General features: G+C 43.5%; 1 protein-coding gene across 1 annotated transcript in view; it reads left to right on the top strand.

Annotated features, from left to right (window-relative positions):
- The window catches only part of LOC109929826 (unconventional myosin-X-like), a 420,890-nt gene that overhangs the window by 296,162 nt on the left and 99,872 nt on the right, over positions 1–24,856 (top strand). The window contains exons 25-26 of the mRNA XM_048608752.1: positions 23,164–23,407; positions 23,537–23,632. Coding sequence (XP_048464709.1) covers positions 23,164–23,407; positions 23,537–23,632 — 340 coding nt within the window. The remainder of the gene's footprint in view (positions 1–23,163; positions 23,408–23,536; positions 23,633–24,856) is intronic.

Raw genomic sequence — 24,856 nt, 5'->3', positions numbered from 1 at the left:
ATCCTTGCCCTCCCATAGCAAGTTTTTCTCCAGCCCCACGGAGATGCCCTTCATTGGGACATAAGAACAGGAGTAGGCCATTCAGCCCCCGAGCCTGTTCCACCATTCAATGAGACCATGGCTGATCTGTGGTCCAACTCCATATACCAGCCTTTGGCCCATATCCCTTGATACCTTTTGATTCATAAAAATGCATTTATCTAAGATTTAAAGTTAACAACTGATCGAGCATCAGCTGCTATTTTGGGAAGAGTGTTCCAAACCTCTACCAAACTTTGTGTGCAGAAGTGCTTCCTGAACAGTCTAGCCTTAATTCTTACACTATGCCCCTTGGCTCTAGAATCCACAACAATTGGAAATAGTTAACTCTGTTTTTCCTGCTAATATCTTGAAGATGTTATTCAGATCACCCCTTAACTTTGAAATTTTAGAGTAAACAGATCTAATTTGTACAATTTCTCCTCATAAATTTAACCATTGAAGTCCAGGTATTGTTCTTGTAAACCTATGTTGTGCTCCCTCCAAGGTCAACATATCCTTCCTAAAGGTGTAGTGTGCAGATCTGCTCACAGCACTCCCATTGGAGTCTAACGAGGGTTTTATAGGTATAAAGGCCAACATTGCATTAGCTTGAGAGTCATAAAGCGAAAGAGAACTGCAGGATAGAGAGGCCTTTTTGGCCATCATTTCTGCACCAGTCAAAACCATTTTTCAACACTTGGCCCATAGCCTTGTATGTCTTGGATTTGCAAGTGCACAACTAAAGGCTTGTCAAATGGGTGGCATGGCAGCTCAGTGGTTAGCACTGCTGCCTCACAGTGCCAGGGACATTGGTTCAAATCCAGCCTCGGGTGACTGTCTGTGTGGAGTTTGCACGTTCTCCCCACATCTGCATGGGTTTCCTCCGGGTGTTCGGTTTCCTGTCACAGTCCAAAGATGTGTGGATTAGGTGGACTGGCCATGCTAAATTTCCCATAGTGTCCAGGAATGTGTGGATTAACCATGGGAAATACAGGGTTTTTTTTTTGCGGGGGGAGCACGGTCAGGGGTGCAAGTCTGGATGAGATGCTTTCAGAGAGTTGGTGTGGACTTGTCGGGCCAAATAGCCTGTTTCCACACTATAGGGATTCTATGATTCTCTGAAATGTTGCGAGCACTTCTGCCTCTACTACTCATGTGCGGTGAGTTCCAGATTCCCACCACCTTCTGAGTGAAAAAGTTTTGAATAAGAGATAGGAATAGGAGTAAGCCATTTGACCACTCAAGTCTGAGCTACCATTCAATAGGACCATGGTTGATCTGACTTCCCTCATATCCACTTTCCTGTGTTTTCCCCAGAACCCTTGATTTCCCCAACTGAATTTATCGTAACTTTAAAGATACACAGCTGCTCACACAGTTCTCTCTTGTATGAGTTCCAAAGACATTCAGTTCTCCGAGAGAAGAAATTTCTCCTCAACTCTGTCTCAGATTGGTGCCTGTTTATTCTAACGGTATGCCCTCTGGTCCGAGACTGAGCCATGAGGGGCAATGTTCTCTCAGCATTTACCCTGTCAAGCCCTCTAAGAATCCTATACATCTCGATCAGATCACCTCTCATTCTTCTAAACTCCAATGAGTAGAGTCTCAACTTGTTTTTTTAAATAGAATCCCTACAGTGTGGAAACAGGCCCTTTGGCCCAACAAATCCACAACGACTCTCAGAGCATCCCACCCAGACCCATCCCCCTGTTATCCACCTAATCTACACATCCCTGAACACTACGGGCAATTTAGCATGGCCAATCCACCTAACTTACACATTTTTGGACTGTGGCAGGAAACCAGAGCACCCCGAGGAAACCCATGCAGTCATGGGGAGAATGTGCAAATTCCACACAGACAATCGCCCGAGAGGGGAATCGCACCCAGTTCCCCAGCGCTGTGAGGCAGCAGTGTTAACCACTGAGCCACCGTGCCGTCCCCAAAGTTTAGCCTACATTGATATATATACACTATACTAGATACCATACTTCTATACCAGAGATCATTCTTGTGAACCTTCTCTGAACTGCGCACCATGAAGTATCTTTCCGTAAATGATGGGAACAAAAGTGCTCTCAATACTTCAAATATGACCTCACCACATTGTACAGTTGCAGTAAGACTTCCCTACTCTCAATTGTCAACCCCCTTCAAATCAGGACCTATATTCATAGAACATAGAACAGCACAGCACAGTAGGCCCTTTGGACCACGATGTTGTGCTGACCGATTATCCTACTAAGACCTGCCCTCCAGTCCACGCAGCACCTGGTAAATCTCCTCTGCACCCTCTCTAAAACTTCCACATCTTTCCTATAATGAGGTGACCAGAACTGAACACAATATTCCAAGTGTGGTCTAATCAGAGTTTTATAGAGCTGCAGCCCCTCGTGGCTCTTAAACTCAATTCCCCGGCCAATGAAAGCCAACACACCATACACCTTCTTTATAACCCTGGCAACTTGGGTAGCAACTTTGAGGGATCTATGGATGTGGACCCCAAGATCCCTCTGTTCCTCCACACGCCGAGAATCCTGCCATTAACCCTGTATTCTGCATTCAAATTCGACCTTCCAAAAAGAATCACTTCACACTTTACTGCGTTGAATTCCATCTGCTACTTCTTTGCCCAGCTCTGCAACCTGTCAATGTCCCGTTACAACCTACAACAGCCTTCTACGCTGTCCACAACTCCACCAACCTTCGCCTCATCCAAGTCATTTATAAAGATCACAAAGAGCAGAGGTCCGAGAACAGATCCCTGTGGAACACCTCTGGTAACCGAGTTCCGGGCTGAATACTTTCCATCTACTACCACCCTCTGTCTTCGATTGGACAGCCAGTTTTGTATCCAGACAGCTAAATTTCCCTGAATCCCATGCCTCCTTACTTTCTGAATGAGCCTACCATGTGGAACCTTATCGAATGCCTTGCTAAAATCCATATACACCACATCCATTGCTCTACCTTCATCAATGTGTTTTGTCACATCTGCGAAGAATTCCATAAGGCTTGTGAGGCATGATCTACCCCTCAGAAAGCCATGCTGACTATTTCTAATCAAACTGTGCTTATCCAAATAATCATAAATACTAAGTCTCAGAATCCACTCCAATAATTTGCCCACCACAGAAATAAGACTGACCTGTCTGTAATTTCAGGATTATCCCTATTCCCTTCCTTGAACAAGGGAACAACATTTGCCACCCTCCAATCTTCTCGTACTACTCCAGTGGACAATGAGGATGCAAAGATCATTGCCAACGGGGCAGCAATCCCTTCCTTCGCTTCCCGTAGCAACCTTGGATATGTCCCATCTGGCCCGGGGACTTATCTATCCTCATGTTTTTCAAAATTTCTACCACATCCTCCTTCCTAACATCAATCTGTTCGAGCATATCTGCCTGTTTCATGCTGTCCTCACAAACGTCAAGTTCCCTCTCACTGGTGAATACTGAAGCAAAGTATTCATAAAGGACCTCCCCTACCTCCTCTGACTCGGCACACAAGTTCCCTCCACTGTCCCTTATGGGCCCTACCTTCACTCTGGCCATCCTCTTGTTCCTCACGTAAGTGTAGAAAGCCTTGGGGTTTTCTTTTATCCTACTCGCCAAGGTTTTCCCATACCTGCTTCTCGCTCTCCTAAGTCCATTCTTCAGTTCCTTCTTTGGTTCCTTCTTTGGTACCTTGTAGACCTCTCGAGCACTGTCCGATCCTTGCTTCCTCAACCTTAAGTAAGCTTCCTTCTTCCTCTTGACTAGATGTTCCACATGTCTTGTCATCCAAGGTTCCTTCACCTTACCATCCCTTCCTTGCCTCAGTGAGACAAACCTATCCAGTACTTGTAGCAACTGCTCCCTAATCAACCTGCACATTTCTGTCGTGCATTTCCCTGAGAACATCTGATCCAAATTGGTGCTCCGTAGTTCTTGCCTAATAGCATTTGTAATTCCCCCTCCCCCAATTAAATATTTTCCCATACCATCTGCTCCTATCCCTCTTCATGACTATAGTAAAGGTCAGGGAGTTATGATCACTATCACCAAAATGCTCTCCCGCCGAGAAATCTGACAGCTGGCCTGGTTCGTTGCCAAGGACCAAATCCAATATGGCCTCACCTCTAGTCGGCCTATCTACATATTGAGTCAGAAATCCTACCTGGACACACCTGACAAAATCTGCTCCATCCAAACTATTTGCACTTAGGAGGTTCCAGTTTATACTAGGGAAGTTGAAGTCGCCCATGACAACAACCCTATTACTTCTGCACTTTTCCAAAATCTGTCTCCCAATCTGTTCCTCAGTATCTCTGTTGCTATTGGGGCGTCTATAGAAAACTTCCAATAAAGTGACTGCTCCTTTCCTGTTACTGACTTCCACCCATACTGACTCAGTGGACAAACCCTCCTCTACGACCTCCCTTTCTGCAGCTGTGATACCATCCCTGATTAGCAATGCCACTCCCCCGCCTCTTTTACCCCCTCCCTATTTCTTTTGAAACATCTATACCCGGAACATCCAACAACCATTCCTGCCCCTGTGTTATCCAAGTCTCTGTAATGGCCACAACATCGTAGTTCCAAGTACTGATCCATGCTTTAAGTCTGTCACCCTTATTCCTGACACTTCTTGCATTGAAGTAGACACACCTCAACCCGTTGCACTGACTGCCACCTTGCCCTGTCAACTGCTTATCCTCTCCTCACAGATTCTCTGCTTGCTCAATCTGTCTGTACACTGGCTACCCCATCCTCTGATCTGTAGCTTCGGTTCCCATCGTCCTGCCAAACAAGTTTAAACTCTCCCAAAGAGCTCCAGCAAACCTCCCGCCCAGGATATTGGTGCCCCTCCAGTTCAGGTGCAACCCGTCCTTCCTGTACAGGTCACACCTTCCCCAGAGGGTATCACAATGATCCACAAACCTGAAGCCCTTCCTCCTACACCAGTTTTGTAGCCACGTGTTCAGCTGCACTCGCTCTCTGTTTCTGGCCTCACTTGCCTGTGGCACCGGTAGTAATCCTGCGATTACTACTCTGGCTCGTCCTGGCTTTCAGCTTCCATCCTAACTCCCTATATTCACTTTTCAGGTCCTCATCCCGTTTCCTAGCTATGCCATTTGTACCGATGTGTACTACGAATTCTGGCTGCTCTCTCTCCCCCTTAAGAACCTTGAAGACTTGATCTGAGACATCTCTGACCCTGGCACCCGGGAGGCAACATACCATCTGGGAGTCTCGCTCGGTACCACAGAATTGCCTGTCTATTCCCCTAATCATTGAATCTCCTCTCACTGTCGCTCTCTTGTTCTCCCCCCTTCCCTTCTGAGCCACGGAGCCAGGCTCAGTGCCAGAGACCTGTCTGCTATGGCTTTCTCCTGGTAGGTCATCCCTCCCCAGCAGTATTCAAAGCGATATACTTATTATTGAGGGGAACGGCCACAGGGGATCCCTGCACTGTCTGCCTATTCCCTTTCCTCCTCCTGACAGTCACCTTTGTCCTGTACCTTGGGTGTGACCACCTCCTTTTCACTCCTATCTATCACCCCCTCAGCCTGCCAAATGATCCGGAGTTCATCCAGCTCCAGCTCCAGTTCTCTAAAGTGGCCTGTGAGGAGCTGGAGTTGGGTGCACTTCTCGCAGGTGAAGTCAGAAGGGACACTAGTAGTGGCCCTTACCTCCCACATCCTACAAGAGGAGCATTCAACTGCCCTAGCTTCCATTCCCTCTACTCTAGATTGCCAAAAGAATACAGAAAAGAAAGATCCTTACCTTACCGACCCTCCACACAGTTTTCTTTTTTGGTTAGAGGAGGAGGATGGGTGGGAGACACTATACGTGTAGGGTTTTGGGTTTAGACAATGCCCTAATATAATAGTTCACTTCTTGGCTCGCGCTTTCACCACTCCTGCTGCTCGAATCAATCCATTTACACTCCAGATTACCTCCTGCACTTGTGTGCTAGTTTCTGTTTTATGCAAATGTACCCCAAGCCCACTTGCTTTGCAGCTTTCTGCAGGTTTTCTCCAATTAAGTAATCTTTGTTCTCCCTTCCAAAATGTACAACAATGTGGAAATTTTCCCACATGATACTTAACCTATCTGTTTAAACTGTATCCCTCTCACAACCTGCCTTTCCAACTATTTTTGTGTATTCTGCAAATATGGCTATAGTACATTCAGTTTTACTCTCAGTCATCAATAGATGCTATAAATAGTTTTGATTTCAACACTGATCCCTGTGGAACCCCACCGGTTATAGATCACCAACCTGGAAAAGAATCCTTGTCTCCACTTGCTGTTTCTTAACTATTAGCCAATTCTCTATCCATTGCTAATATACTACCTTCAACACCATGCGCTGTTATGACTTTATGAGGAACCTTGTTGAAAGTCTTCTGGATGACCATAAACAGCACATTTACTGGTTCTTCTCCATCCACTCCATCAAGACTTACTCAAAAGTCTAATAAATTGGACAGACATGATTTCCCTTTGATGAAGCCATACTGACTATGATTGATTAGATTATGATTTTCCACATGTTCTGCTATTACTTCCTTAATAATTTATTCTAATACTTATCCAACAAAAGATGTTAGACTAATTGGAGTAAGGTTACTTGTAACAGTGTCGCATTGGCAGTTTTTTAATTCTCTGATACTGCTCCAGAAGCCAAGGAATTTTGGAAAATTACAACCAATCCGTCCACGGTCTCTGTACTTACCTCTTTTAGGATCCTAGACTGCAAGTCATCAGAGCCAAAGGATTTATTTGCCTTTACCTCCATTTGTTTGTTTAATACTACTTCTCTAGCGATGGTGATGTTACTTAATTCCACCACCCCCGCCGCCATATTCTTTAGTATTAATGGGATGTTCAAAGTATCTTCTACCATAAAGACTGGTTCAAAATATCCGTTTAAGTCCTCTGCCAATTTGTTCGTCTATGTCTTTTCCACTAATGATCTACAGACCACATTGAGCAATATAATTTGCCCTTTTTATTCCTTAGCTCGAGCCAATTTGACTCTGCCTTTGAACCCTCTGAGACATCATTCTTTCTCCTGCACTGCAGTGCTGTACTTAACCAAAACTGTTACCCCTTCTTCTTTCTTTCATTTTCTATCTTTCCTGAACAACTCATCCCTCAGAATATTTAACACCCGGTCTTGCCCTTCCTTGAGCCAAGCCTATGTTAAGATTTACTATTTTTAACTGACTTAGTGAGGCAGAGAGGTGGGAATGGAGGCAGAACTGAGAGTGACACCTTATTTAAACTGACCATTACAGCAGCTTTGATTTCACTCAATCTACCATTGCATTAATCATGAAGAAAAAAAGACACCGGGTTAGAACATAGAGCAGAGTTGCCCCTCTCATAGATGCAAACCTGGAAGTTCACTTGAGTCAGTGGAAGAGGGTGAAATCTTCTTTCAAAAACATGGAAGGAGATTGAAAAGGTTGTGCATTTGCCTCAGGTGTGCTGAATTCATATGGTATAAAATCATCACCTGGATCTCTGCCAAGTCAATAGCTTTGTTAAAGTAGATTAGTGTAGGTTTGATATTCAGACAGGCATTATGTCCAGAGCTTCCTCAATGACTGTGTTCTCCCCAGAGTAAAACTCCAATCGTATTTTACTCATTCTCAAACTGTATACTTCAGTCAGAGATGGATTCACTTGCCAATGCTGTTGTCATAGAACCCGCTGCAGTGTGAAAACAGGCCATTCGACCCAACACTGACTCTCCAAAGAGTAACCCACCCAGACTCAATCCCCTATCCTAATCCTGTAACCCTACATTTTCCATGGCTAATCCACCTAACCTGCACATCTTTGGATTGTGGGAGAAAACCACAACACTCAGACGAAACCCATACAGACGCAAGGACGATGTGCAAACTCTACATAGATAGTTGCCCGAGGCTGGAATTGAACCCAGAGGTCCCTTGCGCTGTGAGGCAACAGTGCTAACCACAGAGCCACTGTGCCACCGTGTTCTTTGCTGGTGGATCTATTGTCTTCTTGATGACTGATAACACAAGTTACATCCAGGCCGAATGTAGAAAATTATAGAAAATCAGCAGGGCCAAAAGAGAACACTAAATAGAGGCAAATACATCATTTGGAATTACAACATCTTCCATCTGCCTGTAAATAGTAAATGCAAGATAATAAATACTAGGGTAGTAAAAGAAGGATTGATCCTAATGAGACTCAAAAGGAGACCTGTCTTTGAAGAGAAATGGCTTGGTTGAGTAAGGGGGGTTGGGTCATTAATGAGTATGATTTGCATCTGCCTTAACCAAGGAAAAAGATAAGCTCTGCTTATCAAAAATGTATCTGTCTCAGATTTAAAATTAACAACTGATCCAACATCCATTGCCATTTAGGGAAGAGTTCCAAACATTCACCACCCTTTGTATGTAAAAGTGCTTCCTAACATCTCTTAACAGTTGTGCCTATTTCTTGGACTATGTCCCTAGTTCTAGAATCCCCAACCACAGTAAATAGTTTAAAAACTGAAAGAACTGCAGATGCTGTAAATCAGGAACAAAAACAAAGTTGCTGGAAAAGCTCAGCAGGTCTGGCAGCATCTGTGAAGATAAAAACAGAGTTAACGTTTTGGGTCCGGTGACCCTTCCTCAGAGGAAATAGTTTATCTATCTTGTCTTTTCTTATTAATATAGATTAGAGAGGAGTCATAATGTTGCATGGAAACAGGCCCTTTGGCCCAAACTGGTCCATGCTGACCATGGTGCCCACTCAGCTAGTTCCAATTGCACGCATTTGGTCCATATGTCTCTAAACCCTTCCCATCCATGTACCTATCCAAATGTTTTCTTAAATGTTGTTATTGTACCTGCCTCAACCACTTTATCTGGCAGCCCATTCCATATACGCACCTCTCTCTGTGTGAAGAAGTTGCCCCTCAGGTCCTTTTTAAATCTATCCCCTCTCGACTTTAACCTATGCCATCTAGTTTCAATTCCCCACCCCTGGGGGAAGAAGATTATATGCATTCATCCTGTCTATGCCCTACATGATTTTATACACCTCAATAAGGTCACCCCTCATTAGAATTATAAAATCCCTACAGTGTGGAAACAGGCCATTGGCCCAACAAGTCCACATGGCCCCTCCGAAGAGCATCCCACCCAGACCCATTCCTCTACCCCTGTATTTCCCATGTTTGACCCACCTAACCTAAACATCCCTGGACACTATGGGCAAATTAGCATGGCCATTCCACCTACCTGCACATCTTTGGACTGTGGGAGGAAACCCACGCAGACACAGGAAGAATGTGAAAACTCCACATAGACAGTCTCCCGAGGGTGGAATTGAACCCAGGTCCCTGGCACTGTGACACAGCTGTGCTAACCACTGAGCTGCTGTGCTAATTACTAAGCCACCGTGCCGCCCTAACCACTGAGCCACTGTGCTGCCCTTCATTCACCTACGTTCCAAGAAATAAAGTCCTATCCTGGCCAACCTCTCTCTATAACTCAGGCCTACTAATCCTGGCAACATCCTCATAGATGTTCTTTGCACACTTTCCAGTTTAACTATGTCTTTCCTATAACAGAGTGACCAAAACTGTACACAATATTCCAAGTGTGGCCTCACCAACGACTTATACGACTGTAACATAATGTTCCAACTCCTATACTCCAGTCCTACCAATAATATCTTGAAGATGCCATTCAGATCACCCTTTAACCTTCGAAATTTGAGAGTAAACATGCATGATTTGTTTAATCTCCCCTTATAATTCAACCCCTGAAGTCCAAATATCATACTTGTAAATCTAGATTGTACTGTCTCCATGGTCAATATATCCTTCCCAAGGTGTGGTGCCCAGATCTGCTCACAGTACTCCAAATGGATCTAACCAGGATTTTGTATAACTGCAGAATAACTTCTGCACTCATGTATTCCAATATTTAGATACAAAGGCTGGCATTCCATTGGCCTTCCTGATTATTTTCTGCACCTAATCATGACATAGATTAAAAAGGGCATTGCAGTGCTAGAGGAAGAGAATATCTAAGGGTTTAAGGACAGAGTCAAATTGGCTAGAGCTAAGGATAAAAAGGGTAAGTTATATTGCACAGTATAGTCTGTAGACCATTAGTGGAAAGGATGTGGAGAAACAAATTTACAGGGGAATTGCAGACTGACTGGAATACTGGTTGTGTAAGGGACAGCGATAGGCACATGTTCCTAGATTGTCTTCAGGAGTATGTTTCCACACTTCCTTCAAAAGTATGTGTGTCTAGTCCAACAAGAAAAGATGCATTGTTGGACAAGGTCCTTGGAAGTTAAGTATGCCAAGTGGATCAAGTGTCAGCAGGGAATCATATAGGAGACGGTCATCACTGTGGCAAAATGTTCAGGATGACTATAAGATCATTAGGAATAGGATTAGGAGTAGGCCTTTTGGCCCCTCAGCCTGCTCTGCTATTTGTAGTATCATGGTTGATCCGACAATCCTCACGTTCACTTTTCTGCATTTTCTCCGTAACTTTTGATTCACCTCCTGATCAAGAATCTATCTGTCTTGGCCTTAGATATACATGTGGATTCTGCCTCTCAGCTCTTTGAAATTCCAAAGACACTTGGCCCTCTGAGACACGAAATTCTTCCTCATCCATAGAACCATCATAGAATCATAGAATCCCTACAGTGTGGAAACAGGCCCTTTGGCCCAACAAGTCCACACCGAACCTTGGAGTATCCCACCCAGACCCATCCCCCTATAACCCACCTAATCTACATACCCTGAATATTATGGGCAATTTGGCATGGCCAATCCACCTAACCTGCACATCTTTGGACTGTACATCCATGTTTTAAATTGGTGTCCATTAATTTTGAGACTATGCCCTGTGGTCCTAGACTCTCCCATGAAGGGAAACAACCTCTCAGCATTTACCCTGATCTTCTCCTTTACCTCAGATTTTCTAATTTGCCATACAACTGAACCCATTATTCAGTTTAAAACCCTACTAACAGCCCTCGTTATGTAATTTGCCAGGAGTCTGGTCCCAGCATGATTCCTGTAGAGCCCCTCACATTGGAATAGCTCCTACTGTTGCATGAATTCTAAACCCATTTCTCCCACACAAAACTTTGAGCCACGCATTTACCTCTTTAATCTTGTTGACCCTGTGCACAGGTAATAAAGGATTATTACCTTTTTGGTTCTGCTTTTTAATTTACCCCTAGCTGTTCATGTTCCCTCAGCATAACATGTTTCCTGTGTCGTTGGTACCACGGCAACTGGATCGTTTCCTTCCCACTCCAAGTTCCTCTGCAGCCCAGATGAGACACCCTGAGTCAATGCACCAGGCAGGTAAATCAGTCTTTGGGACTCTCAATCCTGGCCACAGAGAACAATGTTTATTCTTCTGACTGTACTAACCAAATTAGTTGAACAGTTATGCTTTCTCCCCACTCTTGAATGGCACCTTGTACCACGGTGCCATGGTCAGTTTGCTCATCCTCCTGACAGCCCCTGCTCTCGTCTACACAGGGAGTAAGCATCTGAAACCTGTTATCCAAACTCGAGTGCTGAGACTCCTGTAGTACTACTACCCTCTACCTGCCTCGCTCGTAGGCACACTCTCCTGTCCCCAACCGCTGATCGAACTTGAAATAGTAAATCGAAGGAGTGTGACTGCCTCCTGTAACACAGCATCCAGGTTACTGTCCCCTTCCCTGGAGTGTCACAGTGTTCGAAGCTTGGACTCCACCTCATCAACTTTGAGCTGGAGTTTCTCAAGCAACTTGCTACAGATGTGATCACGATGAACCAGAATAGGATCTACAAGCTCCAACCTCACACAGGAACAACAAATCCTCTGACCCTGCATACCACCGCATTCAAAATCTCCCCTCCCCCCACCGCATCCCAAAACCAGTCCAGCTCGTCCCTGCCTCCCTAACCTGTTCTTCCTCCCACCTATCCCCTCCTCCCACCTCAAGCCGCACCTCCATCTCCTACCGACCAACCTCATCCCGCCCCCTTGACCTGTCCGTCCTCCCTGGACTGACCTATCCCCTTCCTAACTCCCTACCTACACTCACCTTTCCTGGCTCCATCCCCGCCTCTTCGACCTGTTTGTTTCCTCTCCACCTATCCTCTCCTCTATCCCTCTTCTATCCGCCTCCCACTCTCTCCCTATTTATTTCAAAACCCCCTTCCCCTCCCCCTTTTCTGATGAAGGGTCTAGGCCCGAAACATCAGCCTCTCTGCTCCTATGATGCTGCTTGGCCTGCTGTGTTCATCCAGCCCTGCACCTTGTTGTCTCGGATTCTCCAGCATCTGCAGTTCCTACTATCTCTAATTTAATTACTTGGTTCTAAATTTTTTTTCAATTTTCTACTGGTGTTTTAATTTTCAATCTGTTTACCTTGAATCTGGCAGTAACTTCTAATAGTCACATCATCAACTATTAACAACCAGTGAATTTTCTGTGTCATTCTTTGTTTTGTGCTGCCGCACCCCAACCCCCACGCCCCCACCCCCCACCAATCCTGGGCTTCAGTTCACCTTAAGCCCCTGTTATTTGACATTTCCAGTCTGGAAAGGGACTTTGACTATCCACCCTTTCCATTTTTATACACTTTCTATCAGGTCAGCCCTCAGCCTCTGACATTCTAGCGAAAACAGTCCAAGTTTGACGATCTTGCCTTGTAGCTATTATACTCCAATCCAAGAAACATCCTGGTCAACCTCTTCTGCACGCTCTCCAAAGCCTGCACATCCTTCCTACAGTGTGGCGACCAGAACTTCACGCACTACTCCAAATGTGGCCTAACCAAAGTCTTATACTGTTGCAGCATGATGTTCCAACTTTTATATTTAGTGTCCCGACTGATGAAGGCAAGCGTACTGTATGTGTTCTTTATCACCTTATCTGCTTGTGTTGCCACTTCCAGGGAGTTTGGACTTGCAACCGTAGATACCTCTGCATATCAATGCTCCTTAAGGGTCTGGCCATTTACAGTATACTTCCCTCTTGCATTCGACCTCCCAGAATGCATCACCTCACTCTTGTCCAGATTAAACTCCATCTGCCATTTCTCTGCCTAACTTCCAGCTGTATCCTTTGACATGCTTCCTCACTATCCCCAACTCCACCAATTTTCCTGTCATCTGCAAACTTACCAATCAGACCACCGATATTTTCATTGAAATCATTTAGATACTTTAGAAACAACAGAGGTCCCAGCACTGATCCTTGCAGAACAGTAGTGGTCACAGACCTCGAGTCAGCAAATCACTCCTCCGCAACTACAGGAGAGATTGGAGAGGTTGGGGTTATTTTCCTTGGAACAGAGAAGGCTGAGAGGTGAAATAATTGAAGTGTATAGATTATGACAGGGAGAGATAGACAGGAGAAGCCTGTTTACCTTGGGAGATGGTTCAAAAATTGGGGGTCTTAGATTCAAGCTAAATGGTAGAAAAATTGCAAGGGATGTGAGGAAAATGTTTTTTACACAGAGTGTGGTGGGTGTCTGAAATTTGCTGCCTGAGTTAGTGATAGAAGCAGAGACGTTAAACTCTTTCAGAAAGTACCTGGATCTGCACCTGAAGTGATGTAAACCACAGGGCTATGTGCCATCTGCATGAAGATGGGATTAGAAGGGGCATCTGGGTATCTTTGGGTTCACATTGGATCAAACGGCCCCTTTCTGTGCTGCATCATTTCTATGGCTTTTAAGGTTAACTACCCTCTCTCTTCAATGGCCAAGCCAATTTTCTATCAATCTTGCCAAATCACCACGAATTCCATGCAATTTGATTTTCTGGACCAGCCTACCATGAATGCTTTGGTAAAGTCCGTGTAGACAACATCCACTGCCCTACCATCATCAATCATTTTCATTACTTCCTCAAAAAAAAACTTAATTTTGTAGACAAGACCTCACCTGTCTAAAGCTATGCTGACTGTCCCTAATAAATCCATTCTTCTCCAAATGCAAGTAAGTGCTGTCCATGAGAATCGTCTCCAATACTTTCCTTAGCACTGATGTAAGGCTCACTGGCCTATAATTTCGTGGATTTATCCCTGTTGCCCTTCTTGAACAAAGGAACAACATTGGCTCTGTCTTCTGGGACCTTGCAGTGGCTAAAGAGGATATAATGATCTCTGTCAATGCCTCAGTAATCTTCTCCCCTGCCTCTTTCAGTATTCTGGGACAGATCCCTTCAGGCCCTAGGGACTTATTTAGTTTTAATGTTTTTCAAGACACCTAACACTTCCTTCTCCTCGATATTGACATGCCTTAGAGTTTTAATAAATCCCTTTTGAAAGTTACTATCATCTTTGTCTTTCTCCTTGGCGAATACTGATGTAAAGTACTCATTATGGATTTCATCCACTTTCTCTGGCTCGACACACACATTCCCTCCTTTTGTTCTCAAGTGGACCTATCCTTTCCCTAGTTACCCCCTTGCTCCTTATATATGTGTAAGATGCCTTGGGATTCTCCTTAATCCTACTTGCCAAGGAGATATCATGGGCCCATGTAGACGTCCTAATTTCTCGTTTAAGTTCTTTTCTGCTCCCTTTATACTCCTTAAAGACTTTGTTTGATTTCTGTTTCCTAAACCTTGCATATGCCTCCTTTTTGTTTTCAACTAAACTTAGATCATCTCTCATCATCAAGCTTCCAAAATCTTGCCATCCCTATCTTTCATCCTCACAGGAATGTGCTGGTCCTTAACTCTGTTCAATTAGCTTTTAAAAGACTCTCACATGTCAGATATGGAGTTACCTTCAAACAGCTGCCCCAGTTGGTCTCTCCTCCTTCTCCGATCTTAACCTTTTCCATAACTATCTTAAAACTTACAGAATTATGATCACTGTTTGCAAAATGCACTCCCATTGAAACTTCGATCATCTGGCCAGGCTCATTCCCCACTACAAGGTCCAATATGGCACCTTCCCTAGTCAGACTATCTACCTATTGTTTCAAGAAACAAGTCACATACTGCCAACTTGAATAGTTACCCAATATCTCTTGATTAATTGAATATTTCTGAAGTGTTCAGTTAACCTTTCTTGAATATAGACTCCAAAGAGAGCACAGGCAGACAGTACAGCCTTCAGGACTCTTACATTCGACTGCTGAGAACAGTATCTTATCTTCTACACCTTATTTTCTGCTGTGATTGCATTGCTATTTAATAGACCTACTTAAAAGGTCCCATGCACCAAGATGCCGTGGTCAATTTGCTTATTCTGCTGTCAACCTGACAAACTGTAAGAAACTTGAATTGTTTTACAGTTGCAAGGGTTCAGGTTCTTCCATTGCTACTGTCTGGATCTCTATACTTGCCTTATTTATAGTCACACCCTCCTGATCTTGTAGTGGATCAAATCTGAAATGCTTAGGGGTGTGAAAATCTCCTGGAATCAAGTCCCAATTTAGGTATTCCCACCCTCCTTGATTCATTGAAGTGAGATTCTAGCTTATCAACTCTGATCCAGAATTCCTTGAGCTGTATACTCTTAGTGCAGGTAGTTGCCATGAGCCTCGCAGATGTCCAGCTGTATAAAATGTTGGTTAGGCCACAGCCATATTATCATTTGCAGTTCTGGCATCTATATTATAGGCAGGATGTGATAGCACTGGGTGCTGAGGAGATTTACCAGTATGTGCCTAGGCTGGAGAGTTTCCATTAGGAAGAGAGATTGGACATACTTGGGGTTGTTTTCTTTAGAGCAAACGAGCTTGGAAGGGGACATGATTGAGATGTATAAAATTATGAGGGGCATAGACTTGGTAGACAGGAAGAAACTGTTCCCCTTGATAGAGGCATCAATGACCAGGAGCAGAAGATTTAGAGGAAATATGAGGATCTTCTTTCACCCAGAATGTGGTGGGAAACTGGAACTCACTACCTGCAAGGGTGTTAGAGGCAAAAACGCTCATAACATTGATGAATTTAGATCATAGAATTATAGAATCCCTACAGTATGGAAACAGGCCCTTCGGCCCAGTGTGCGATTGTAGTTCCAAGGCATACGTGGCTATGGGCCAGAAGCTGAAAACTGAGATTAGAATTGTTAGGTGGTTGTTCTTGACCGGCATGGACACAGTGGATCGAAGGGCTTTCTTCTGTGCCATGGATTTCTATGACTTTGTATGGTCAGCTGCCACTCAAGATTTAGGAACAGGAGTAGGCCATTCAACCCATCAGGTGAGAGTCAGTGAGATCATAGCTGATCTGATAATCCTCAACACCACTTTGCTGTCTTTTCCCCATAATCCTTGATTCCATTACTGATTAAAAATCCATTTTATCTCAGCTTTGAGTATGCTTAACAAACCAGTGTCTACAGCTCTCTGTGCTAAAGAATTCACAGATTCACCACCCTCTGAGAAAAGAAATTCCTCCTCTTCTCTGCTTTAATGAGCAAATCTATAATCCACAATTTTGCCCTCTGATCCTAGATGATCCTCCAGGGGAAAACAACATTTCCACATCTACTCTGTCAAGTCCCCTAATGATCTTATATGTAGGCCCAAGGAACTCAAGCTGACTTCATAAGGCTTCACCTGCCATGCCAACTGTGTTTTGTTTTATTTAACTAATTCAAGTGCACGTTTTAAAACTATTACTTTACAATTTTTTTGTAGTTGTGTTGTGGAGCTTAACTTGTTACACAATTTAGTGCATCACTTTTATCATTCTGGTATGAGTATAAACCACTGTCATAGATTAGAGAGAGAAATAAACAAAAACTCAGTCATTTAATTAATTCCTCCACGTTTCAGCTCTTGGGTCTCACTGCCTTCAGTTCCCTCTGTTAGACAAGTATTTTAATATAAAAGACCAAACATCATCTCCTGCCTCGGCACTGAGTTCCCACAAACCAGGGAGATCTGGATATGTTTTCTCTCTCTTTTTGTCCTCATAAGAATGTGCTGTGATTGTATCTGAGCCATCTTTAGAGGCAATCCATTGTGAACATAGAAACATAAAAAATACAAACAGAAGAACAGAAAATAGATGCAGGAGTAAGCCATTCAGGCCTTCATGCCTACACCACCATTCAATATGATCATGGCTGATCATGCAATTTCAGTATCCACCTCCCACATTCTTCCATTCCCCTTGATCCTTTAGCCGCTAGGGCCACATCCAGCTCCCTCTTGAATATATCTAATGAACTGGACCCAACAGCTTCCTATGGTAGAAAATTCTACTGGTTCACAACTCTGAGTGAAGAAATTCTTCCTCATGTCAGTCCTGAATGGCTTACCCCTTATTCTTGGACTGTGACTCCTAGCTCTGGACTTCTGCAACTTTGGGAACATTCTTCCCAAATCTAGCCTGTCCAGTCCCTCAGGATTTTATATGTTTCTAAGACACCCCCTTCATTCTTCTAAATTCCAGCAAGTACAAGCCCAGTCGATCCAGTCTTTTTCTCATATGACACTCCTGCCATCACTGGAAATAAGTCTCGTGAACCTTCATTGGACCAGCTCAATAGCAAAAATAACCTTCCTCAGATTAGGAGACCAAACCTTCACACAATACTTAAGGTGTGGCCTCGCCAACGCCCTCTATAACTGCAGCAAGACATCCCTACTCCTATACTCAAATCCTCTCACTATGAAGGCCAGCATACTTTTTTCATAGAATTCATAAAATCCTTACAGCGTGGAAACAGGCCCTTCAGCTCAACAAGTCCATACTGACCCACAGAGCATCCCACCCAGACCTATCCCCCTATGACCCACCTAATTGACACATCCCTGAACACTGTGGGCAACTTCGCATGGCCAATCCACCTAACCTGCTCATCTTTGGACTGTGGGAGGAAACCGGATCACCTGGAGGAAATCCACGCAGACACGGGGAGAATGTACAAACTCCACACAGACAGTCGCGGAGGGGGGAGTCAAACCCAGGTCCCTGGTGCTGTGAGGTAGCAGTGCTAACCACTGAGCCACTGTGCTGCCAAATACTATCAGCCATCAGCTTTCCTCACCAGCTTCTGCACCTGCATGCCAATCTTCAGTGACTGTTTCACCATGATACCCAGGTCTTGCCTCTCCTTTTCCTAAACTGCCATCATTCAGATAATAATGAAGGAAAGGTGATGGCCTGGTGGTATTATCACCGGATTGTTAATACAGGAATCCAGCTAATGTTCTGGGGACTCAAGTTCATGGCAGATGGTGGAATTTGAATTCAATAAAAAAAAACCTGGAATTAAGAGTCTAATGATGACCATGAATCTGTTGCCAATTGTTGGAAAAACCCATCTGATTCACTAATGTCCTTTAAGGAAGGAAATTACCATCCTTATCTGGTCTGGACTACATGTGACTCCAGACCCACATCAATGTGGTTGATTCTTAACTGCCATCTTTATGATTAGGGATGGGCAATAAATGCTGACCTAGCCAGCAATGCCCTCATACTGAGAATGAATAAAAGAAACTGCCTTCCTGTTTTTGCCACCAAAGTGAATAACCTCACATTTATCCACATTATATTGCATTTGCCAAGTATTTGCCCACTCAGCCATTTTCCCAAGTCACCCTGCACCCTCTTAGCATCCTCCTCACAGCACACACTACCACCCAGCTTACTGTCATCTGCAAATTTGGAGATATTGCATTCAGTTCCCTCCTTCAAATTGTTAACATATGTTCAGTCCCAGCACTGAACCCTGTGGTACCCCACTTGTCACTGTCTGCCAATCTGAAATGGACCCATTTATTCCAAATCTCTGTTTCCTGTCTGCCGACCAGTTCTCTATCCACATCAATACATTACCTCCAACACCATGAGTTTTAACTTTTCTTATTAATCTCTTGTGTGGCACCTTGTCAAAAGCCTGTTGAAAGTCCAGATACAAAACCATATACACAACCTTGTCCACTCTACTGGTCACATTCTCAAAAAAAGTTCTGGAAGATTTTCAAGCATGACTGCCCTTTAGTGAATCCGTGCTGACTTGGACTGAGCTTTCCGAACGCTTACGCATTACATTCTTAATAATTGACTCCAGCATTTTCCACACCACTGCTGTCAGGCTAACTGGCTGATAATACCCCATTTTCTCTGTCCCTTTTTTTTAAAATGTGTGGTTACATTAGCTACCCTTCAGTCCATTGGAACTCTTCCAGAGTCTGTAGAATGCTGGAAAACGGTCGCCAATGAATCCACTCTTTGTAGGGCCACTTCCTTAAGTACTCTGGGATACAGAGCATCAGGCCCTGGGGACTTACTGAGTTTAATCCCATTAATTTCCCCAATGCTATTTCCCAACTAATAAGGATTTCCTTCAGTTCCTCCTTCATGCTTGACCCTCATACAGCACGGGAAACAAACCCTCTGGTCCAACTCAGCCATGCTGACCAGGTTTCCCAACTAAACTGGTCCCATTTGCCTGCATTTAGCCCACATCTGTTCAGGTCCTTTTAAATCTTTCTCCTCTCGCCTTAAAATTATGCCCTCTAGTTTTGAACTCCTCTAACTAGGAAAAGACCTTGCTGTTCACCTTTTCTATGCCCCTCATGATTTTTTAAACTTGAACAAGGTCACCTCTCAACCACCTATGCATTGGATAAAGCTTGCTACCTCTGACATTACCCATTTACCACAAGATGAATCATACCAGTTGGACAAAATAGTATATTCTGGTTTATTCACTAACTAAGTAAAATCAGTCAAAAGTAAATCTCATTAATTTATTTTGCTTCTACAAATTAGTTTTCAATCGTACACTTTTCGCTCCATGCTGCTGATCATCTGCAATTAACTAAAAGTGTAATTGGCTCAGAGCAGTTAGCATTGATATTCCCTTTGGCCCTGGGGGAAGTGCCTTGCCACCACTTAGTATCTCTCCATAACACTTTTTAAAAGACGATTAAGTGCAAAGTATAGACTTTTACTAGGGATATATATATTGAGACAACACTGAATAGAGTGGAAAACAATACTGCATAGCTCATGGGTGCAAATATGATTATGACTGATGATCCAAATCAGTACCCTGTTCCTGCTTTCTCCCCATATTCTTTGATCCATCTATCCCTAAGAACTGCATAGAACACAGAACATAGAACATAGAACAGTACAGCATAGTACAGGCCATTCGGCCCATGATGTTGTGCCGACCTATTATCCTGCTCTAAGATCAACCTACCCTGCATACCTTACATTTTCCTATCCTCTATGTGCCTATCCAAGAGTCGCTTAAATGTCTCTATTGTATCTGACTCCACTACCGCTGCCAAAAGTGCATTCCACATGCCCACCACTCTCTGTGTGAAGAACCTACCTCTGACATCTCCCCTATACCTTCCTCCAATCACCTTAAAATTATGTCCCCTCGTAATAGTCGTTTCCGCCCTGGGAAAAAGTCTCTGACTATCCACTCTATCTATGCCTCTCATCATCTTGTAAACCTCTATCAAGTCACCTCTCATCCTTCTTTGCTCCAATGAAAAAAGTCCCAGCTCCCTCAACCTTTCCTCATAAGGCCTGCCCTCCATTCCAGGCAGCATCCTGGTAAATCTCCTCTACACCCTCTCTAAAGCTTCCACATCTTTCCTGTAATGAGGGGACCAGAACTGAACACAATATTCCAAGTGCGGTCTAACCAGAGATTTACAGAGCTGCAGCATAACCTCGTGGCTCTTAAACTCAATTCCCCTGCCAATGAAAGCCAACACACCACACGGCTTCTTTACAACCCTGTCAACTTGGATAGCAACTTTGAGGGATCTACGGACGTGGACCCCAAGATCCCTCTGTTCCTCCCGACTACCGAGAATCCTGCCATTAACCCTGTATTCTGCATTCAAATTCGACCTTCCAAAAAGAATCACTTCATACTTCACTGGGTTGAATTCCATCTGCCACTTCTTCGCCCAGCTCTGCATCCTGTCAATGTCCCGTTGCAAACTACAACAGCCCTCCACGCTGTCCACAACTCCACCAACCTTCATGTCATCGGCAAACTTACTAACCCACCCTTCCACTTCCTCATCCAGGTCATTTATAAAGATCACAAAGAGCAGAGGTCCCAGAACAGATCCCTGCAGAACACCACTGGTCACCGAGCTCCAGGCTGAATATTTTTCATCTACTACCACCCTCTGTCTTCAATTAGACAGCCAGTTTTGTATCCAGACAGCCAGATTTCTCTGAATCCCATGCCTCCTTACTTTCTGAATGAGCCTACCATGTGGAACCTTATCGAATGCCTTGCTAAAATCCATATACACCACATCCACTGCTCTACCTTCATCGATGTGTTTTGTCGCAACCTCAAAGAATTCAATAAGGCTTGTGAGGCATGACCTGCCCCTTTCAAAGCCATGCTGACTATTTCTAATCAAACTGTGCTTTTTCAAATAATCATAAATACTATCTCTCAGAATCCTTTCAATAATTTGCCCACCACAGACGTAAGACTGACTGGTCTGTAATTTCCAGGATTATTCCTATTCCCTTTCTGGAACTAGGAAACGACATTTGCCACCCTTCAATCTTCTCATACTACTGCAGTAGATGACAGTGAGGATGTAAAGATCATTGCCAAAGAGGCAGCAATCTCTTCCCTCGCTTCCCGTAGCAATCTTGGGTATATCCCTTCTAGCCCAGGGGACTTATCTATCCGCATGTTTTTCAAAATTTCTACCACATCCTCTTTCCTAACAACAACTTGTTTGAGCATATCTGCCTGTTTCATGCTGTCCTCACAAACATCAAGGTCCCTCTCACTGGTGAATACTGAAGCAAAGTATTCATCAAAGTATTCTAGCCTTCAAATATCTCCCTAGCCTTACCACCTCCATATCTCTGCATCAATCAGCAACAATTTTCTGAGAGCTCTGTTCCTCCAATCCTGGCCTCTTACACATTCCTAATTTTTAACTATTATGTGGCTCCTCCTTGAAGACATTCAATGTTTTGGTCTCAACCTCTTTCTTTGGCAGAGAATTCCACAGACTCACCACTCTTTGGGTGAAGAAATTTCATAGAATCATAGAATCCCTACAGTGTGGAAACAGGCCATTTGGCCCAACAAGTCCACACCGCCCCTCCGAAGTGTATCCCACCCAGACCTATTCCCCTAACCCTGATTTCCCCATTTCTAACCCACCTAACCTAAACATTCCTGGGCACTATGGGCAAGTATCATGGTCAGTCCACCTACCCTGCACATCTTTGGACTGTGGGAGGAAACCGGAGCACCCGGAGGAAACCCACACGGACACGGGGAGAATGTGCAAACTCCACACAGACAGTTGCCCGAGGCTGGAATTGAACCGAGGTCCCTGGCACTGTGAGGCAGCAGTGCTAGCCATTGAGCCCTTATTGGTGCTGTAACCTTTCTATTTTCTGTGATTGTTATAATAGAAAGTTTGCACTTTTGATGATTTCGGTGTGAGGAATTACATGAGGAGTATTTAAGATCTGCAATATTTAAGGGTCTAATTCGCTCGCTCTTTACCCCTAAGCTGACCCAAGCTCAATGTTTACATCTCAGTCTAGCCTTCAAATATGTCCCTAGCCTTACCCCCTCCATATCTCTGCATCAATCAGCAACAATTTTCGGAGATCTCTGTTCCTCCAATTCTGGCCTTTTCCACATTCCTGATTTTTTTTCCAGCATTATTAGTAGTACCTTTAGCAGACTATGTTCTGCAATTCCCTTTGTGAAACTGTCCTGGTCTTTTAAGTGTATCTTTTAAGATGCTGCTTAAAATCGACCTCTTCGATTGCCTGTCCGAATATCATCTTACGAGATTTAATATCAAATGTGAAGCACCTCAGGATGTTTTGCTACTTTAAAGTTTTACATCAACGAGCATTGTTGTTCACACTAAAATAACATAATCGTAGTATCATACAGTATGGGAAGAGACACTTTGGTACATTGAGACTGCACTGACAAAATCTACACCAGTCCCACTTTCCAGCACTTGGCCCATAGTCATGAATGTTATGAGATAGCATGAAGTATATTCGAATTAACTATAACTGCTGAGAAGTTGGACCACTTTATTCAAGTTTAATATTTTCTATTCCTTGCATTTGGGTTAACAAATTCACAAAGACCGTCAAAACGTTAATGCGCTTGTTTCGCAGGAGGCTTGATGAATACATGGAAACGCCGTTGGTGTGTTTTAAAGGATGAAACATTCATGTGGTTCCGTTCTAAACAAGAAGCTTTGAAACTAGGCTGGTTGCTCAAAAAAGGCGGTGGCACATCAACTTTATCAAGACGCAACTGGAAAAGACGTTGGTTTGTTCTGAGAGAGAGCAAACTAATGTATTTTGAGAATGACAGTGAAGAAAATTTAAAAAGGACCATTGATATCAGATCTGCAAGGTATTGTTCATTTAACTGAAGCCATGCTTTTAAGCTCTTGTAACAATGTACAATAACTCACCTTGTGTGACGTGTGCTTCTGTAGAAAAAAACATGTGAAAAGAACACTGGTTCTGTTTTCATTGTTAGGGCGATTATCGATGACACTGGCAAGGAGAATGGTATTAATATAGCACTAGAAGATCGCATCTTCTATCTTATTGCAGAGACAGCAGAAGATGCCAGGTAATTGTTCTGTTGTTAGATTTGATTAGAATTGATTAAATACGTTCTTTATTCATTCATAGTATGTGAGCACCATTGGCAAGGACATCATTTATCTCTAATTGCCCTTGGAAAATTGGTGATGAGGTCTCTTGAAATGCTGCTGTCTATGTTGTGTATGTCTACAGTGATGTAGGAGGAGGGATTTCCAGGATTTTGTACAGTGATAATGAAGGCCTAACTCCAAGTGGAGAAGCTTTGGTTTATCTTGTTGAAGCAAAGGAGAATGAGGAGACAATTGATAAAATTATGAATACTGTCTGGATGGCCAAGAAGCGTTTTCCCCACCAGTGCTGTTTTCACAACTCTCAAATGGCCACTATTCCAGGGAGGAGAAATATGTGCTAAAGCTCTCATTTTTAAAAAAAAGTAGCGTTGGTAACATTGTTCACTTGTGTCCAAAAATTTGCAAGTTGAGAATTGATCTGTTCAGTTCAATAAATACTTAAAGCAGAAATCAGTATTGCTGTCGTGCTTGAATCTAGGAATGGCCACTCATGACAACAAGTGACAGCCATAAGAAAATTGGATCGGTATTTAGAGGAAGATAAACTGCAGAGCTTAGGGATTAAGTAGTGGAGTGAAATTGATTGGATCACCCTGCACTTAGGCTCTTTGAGCAAAATGGCTAACTTCTATGGAATTTTTAAAAAATTGGTCTGTGTGTGAGACATGGAAGAGAGTTGATGGTATTCCCATGAATCTGCTGCCCTTGTCCTTCATGTAAATGTTATGGGGTTGAAAATTGCTTTAAAGGGAGCTTTGGCAAGTTTCTGCAGTGCAATTTGTAGATTTAGCTGCCATTATTGCTGTTGTTGGACCAAGTGAATATTTAAGATAATAGATGGGGTTCTCCTTGAATCAGTGCAATTACAAAGTAGAATTAAAGGCTCAATAGTTTTTTTTTCAAAAAAATCTTTTTGTTTCATGTTTAAGAATGTTCTGTTGTCTATATTTTCTATTTTGCTAAGCAGAGTGACCACATACTACTTGAAAAATTAAGTCTGTTTAAAAATAATAGAAAATGAGTCTGAAATGTTTGTACAGACTCTTGATTAAAGCAGACAGAGTTTCTAGTTCTTTTCCTTGTTTTATAGAACATAGAACATAGAACATTACAGCGCATTACAGGCCCTTCGGCCCTCGATGTTGCGCCGACCTGTGAAACCAATCTGAAGCCCATCT

Source organism: Rhincodon typus, chromosome 2, assembly GCF_021869965.1.
Source record: "Rhincodon typus isolate 14 chromosome 2, sRhiTyp1.1, whole genome shotgun sequence".
Lineage (NCBI taxonomy): Eukaryota > Metazoa > Chordata > Chondrichthyes > Orectolobiformes > Rhincodontidae > Rhincodon > Rhincodon typus.
The sequence above is the reverse complement of the archived record's forward strand: the minus strand, read 5'-3'. Positions and strand labels throughout refer to the sequence as shown.